The 4,334-nt window shown below is 45.7% G+C and overlaps 1 protein-coding gene across 1 annotated transcript in view; it reads left to right on the forward strand.

Annotated features, from left to right (window-relative positions):
- The window catches only part of LOC107703921 (galaxin-like), a 27,503-nt gene extending 23,402 nt beyond the window's left edge, over positions 1-4,101 (forward strand). The window contains exons 11-12 of the mRNA XM_016506728.1: positions 2,990-3,348; positions 3,544-4,101. Of these exons, the coding sequence (XP_016362214.1) occupies positions 2,990-3,348; positions 3,544-3,821 (637 nt within the window). The 3' untranslated portion in view covers positions 3,822-4,101. The remainder of the gene's footprint in view (positions 1-2,989; positions 3,349-3,543) is intronic.
- Positions 4,102-4,334: the final 233 nt, after the last annotated feature.

The raw sequence follows: 4,334 nt of genomic DNA on the forward strand, positions 1-4,334 counted from the left end.
CGACAGGAGCGCAGACCACCTTGTCGGTTGATGTACGCAACGGTCGCAGTGTTTTCCGTGCGGACTAGTACGTGCTTGCCTCGTAAGCGCCCTTTGAGACGCATCAAGGCAAGGCACACTGCCAGCAACTCTAGGCAATTGATGTGACAGTGCAGTTGGGGGCCCGTCCAAACCCCTGATACTGCAAGCCCGTCGAACGTGGCACCCCAGCCAGTGGTAGAGGCGTCTGTGTGAACCACAGCATGTTCTCGACCAAATCCAACTCCATACCGAGAAAAGAGATCCTCTCCATGGAGAGTTTGCTCTTTTCCCAGTTGACCCGAAAGCCCAACCGGCTGAGATGCGAAAGCACCAAGTCCTTGATCTTGATCCTGATCCTGAGACTGAGCTAGTACGAGCCAGTCGTCGAGGTAGTTGAGAATGCGAACACCTTGTTCTCTCAGGGGAACAAGGGCTGCCTCCGCAACTTACGTGAAGACACAGGGCGACAGGATGGTCTGTGGTGTGGAAGGATTGACACATGAAAGTACGCGTCCTTCAGGTCAATTGCTGCAAACAAATCTCAGGGACGGATGCACCCGAAGATACGTTCCTGCGTCAACATCTTGAATGGTAACCGTCATTTGAAGGGCCCGGTTCAAGACACACAGGTCCAAGATCGGTCGTAACCCACCGCCTTTCTTGGGTACAACAAAGTAGGGTCTGTAAAACCCCATCTCCATATCAGCTGGAGGGACCGGCTCTATCGCATCCTTCACCAGTAGGACTGCGATCTCCGCACGCAAGACAGGAGCATCAGCCGCCTTCACTGATGTGAAGTGGATGCCGCTGAACTTGGGGGGCGCCGGGCAAACTGAATCGCATAGCCGAGTCTGATGGTCCGCAGGAACCAGCGAGACGGTATGGGTAGCCAGGTACCCAGACACCACACAAGCTGGACCAGCAGGACCACCGACATAGCGTGTAAGGCGGAGGCAGCTTCTCCACAGGCCGTATAAGCATCGCTGGCCAGACGAGTACCTACAGACCCGGGAGGGGAGGCACGGTTTGCCCTGCCGGGTGGAGGCGGTATTAGGACACAACTGCATCGCAACCGACCGCTCCACCGGGGGGGACCCCCATATACCCCGTAGCTGCACCACCGTCGATAGTGGTGAGGGAGGAGGAGTTACAGGTCGGTTTCCGGCAGAAAAAGTTGCCATCCACAACCTGGTAAGCTCCTCATGCATTTCCTGGAAGAATGGCACCGGGGCGGGGTGCTGAGAATCAGTGTGGACCACCCCGAAGAACCAATCGTCCAACCTTGAGGGCTTGGGACACGGTGGAGGTCTCCACTCGGGCCCTACCCTCACGGCGGCCCGGGAAAGCATAGCCATTATTTCCGGATCCGATTCAGGCATTGCTACGGTCCCGGAGGAGAGCAGCGCAGCCGAATCTTCCTCTGACATCCGGTCGTCGGGAGGAGCGCCAATGGATACTGCTGGTACGCTCTTTGTAGAGGGTCCAGCACGTTCCATTGACAGCTCAACTGGTTGCAGAGTGCAAGAGGAGCGATGGTCCCCCGAGTGCTCTCAAAGAGCACACTGAACTCATCCAGTCTTCTTCTCTCAGTAGAGTAGTCAGGAGCAGAACGATGTGATTGCTCGGCTCCGAAGCGAAAAGCTGAATATGCGCTACACCAGCTGCCTACTTGTGATCAGCGACAGCTGGATGCAGTAATCGCATGCCAATGTGCATTGGCTCGTTTAATTTGCACTCGAAGTAGATTGGTCTCTCTAAGCGAGATCCCAATTCGTCGGTCATCCATGTGACGTCGAGAGTGACCGACTGAAAGGGAACGATAGAATACAGAAGTGTCAACAGCTTCATGCACATCTTTTAAAATAAAAGTCTCGCATCAGAAAAACATTTAGAATTACGTTATTTGTTGTTGATGTTGTTTCTTTGGCCGTACACTCCGCAACCCACTCAGAACGGTCTCGCGACCCACCAGTTGAGAAACACTGGTCTATAACAAAACCTTGCCAAAAACAGCTTTTTTCAGAGCAAGCCATTTTCTTGCATGCCGCTTTAAATGCAAATGAGCTCTGCTCACCCCGCCCTTCTCTTCCGAGCCACTATCTGAGAGACGATAAACTTTAGCCGCATTTATCGTGAAACATGCTAACTAGCACGTTATTAGGAAAGGCAATTTGCAAAAATTCATAAAAAAAACTTATGCTCACTTCTTCTGTAGGTGAGGCTCGATCACGAATGATTCGCGCTAACAAACACATTTAGGTAGATCGGGGGCGCATTCCCTTCAAAAACAAATGTAATCCACTGCGTCTTCAGCGGCTCAGATGTCGGGAGTAAATGATGACTGCTATGACATCACACAGACAAGAAGCTGAGAACGGCTTGATTTGAGAAAGGGGTAATGATTTTATTGATTATCATTATAGGGTGGTTGTGTACACACACTGCCAACACACATTTCAGTTCAAACTACTTGTAAAAGTTGACCCCTTTAACAACACATCCACCAAACAGGGGCGACCTACCTTATGTAGAATAACATATTTCTCACAAGTATGGGTAATTTTTTTTATAGTGTCTTTCTCTGCATGTTCCTGCTCCAGTAGGTCTCAGGTCAGGAAACAAATAGCAGTACTTGTGTGAATCTCTGATAATGTAGTAGCTTTAGGCAAAACCATTAAAAAATGGCAGATTATTGTTTGGCCTGTAGCCTTATTTCATTCTGCCCATGCTGTCTTGAAAAACTAGGCTTTGTCTGTAACTGGAAATTCAAACCAAACTGATACATGCAGAGACAGCATAAGAATGTACTTACTGGCACTACATTTCTCAAAGAAGACATATTCATATAGCACAGCTCTAGAACAGTCTCTCAGTCATCCAGGCCACCTGATAAACCCACAATAATTTTAAAACCGCATGAATGACTTTTCTTTCAAACTTTTTTGATGTTGTTGTTTGTTCTATTTAGCCACAACAAGATGAATGGCAATTTCTGTTGTGGTTCAGAAGTCTATGACCACCACAACCAGTTCTTGAGATGCTGCTCAGGTCATCTCTACAACCTAACCCATTTACGTGGAAATGCAGAGTGCTGTGGAAGCCTATTGCTGAAATATAGTCATCACATTTGCTGTTCCTCCTCAACCAATTCCATAATGTATGACACCAAAGGAAACCACCATTGCTGTGGGCATTACTACTACAACACATCCCTGTGGAGCTGCTGTGCTGAACATCTCAAACCAACACCAAAGCCTAACAGCTCTCCTGCAGAATACAGACTTAAACCCCTAACAGACCTTATCCCTGAAATGTGCAATAAAACAGGTGATATTCTTGAAAAAAAAATAAAAATATGAAATACTAAACATTTTTTGGAAGTAGACTAAATGATCTAATTTTTATGTGTGTGTGTTTCTAGTATTCTTTGGCAAAGTGGAGAGTGTGGCACTTGAAAATGATCTGCGTCATGTGGTGTTGAAAGTTGTGTGATCTCATTTTTATGTGTGTGTGTGTTTCTAGTGTTCTTTGGCAAAGTGGAGAGTGTGGCACTTGAAAATGATCTGCGTCATGTGGTGTTGAAAGTTGTGTGGCAAGTCAATATGAAATCTGAAAATTTCATCAAAGACCCTTGGCTTCATGTGTCCCTGGATCACTGCAGCTCTCCTGCCACAGATAACGGCATGACCTACCTTTGGGAGGAAAACCACAATGGGAAGTACAAGCTTCTCTCTCACCCTGTTGACCTAACATCTGACATTTACATGTTATATTCTGTATGTTACCAAAAGAAGGGATAGGAATATGGATTGAGGTCTATTTCCCATCATTTCAAAGCATGTAGGTTGTCATAAGATTCCTGATCATTTTTATCCATCATTAATGATAAATGACAATAGAGGAAAGTCTCTGTTACTATACACAGCATTACGGCATCACATGTTGTGCATCTGTGCTTTTTACCTCATTGAATATTTTTATTTCATCTCAATAATGGATTGATCCTGTTTGGAGTGATGCATTACTCTTATTTATTCAGTGAGGTAATTTTAAGCTTTGTTAATGTGAAAAATGGAAATAGATTCAAAAAAGAAAACATTCTTCTTTTTTAATATTGAGTTCTCTTAAAGAGTTATTTTTTAATCTAAATTGCTGGGCAGTGTTAATTTTATATATTTTAAGTTGCACTGCATGACTTAAGAAGCATGTTTTTGTAATCGTACTGTATTTGATCAGTCTCAGGTCTATTCCAATTCTGTTAAATTTTTAACAATTTGATGGGTTCAGGGGCCTTCATGTACTAAACTCAGAGG

Source organism: Sinocyclocheilus anshuiensis, unplaced genomic scaffold (assembly GCF_001515605.1).
Source record: "Sinocyclocheilus anshuiensis isolate Anshui unplaced genomic scaffold, SAMN03320099.WGS_v1.1 scaffold2335, whole genome shotgun sequence".
Classification (NCBI taxonomy): domain Eukaryota; kingdom Metazoa; phylum Chordata; class Actinopteri; order Cypriniformes; family Cyprinidae; genus Sinocyclocheilus; species Sinocyclocheilus anshuiensis.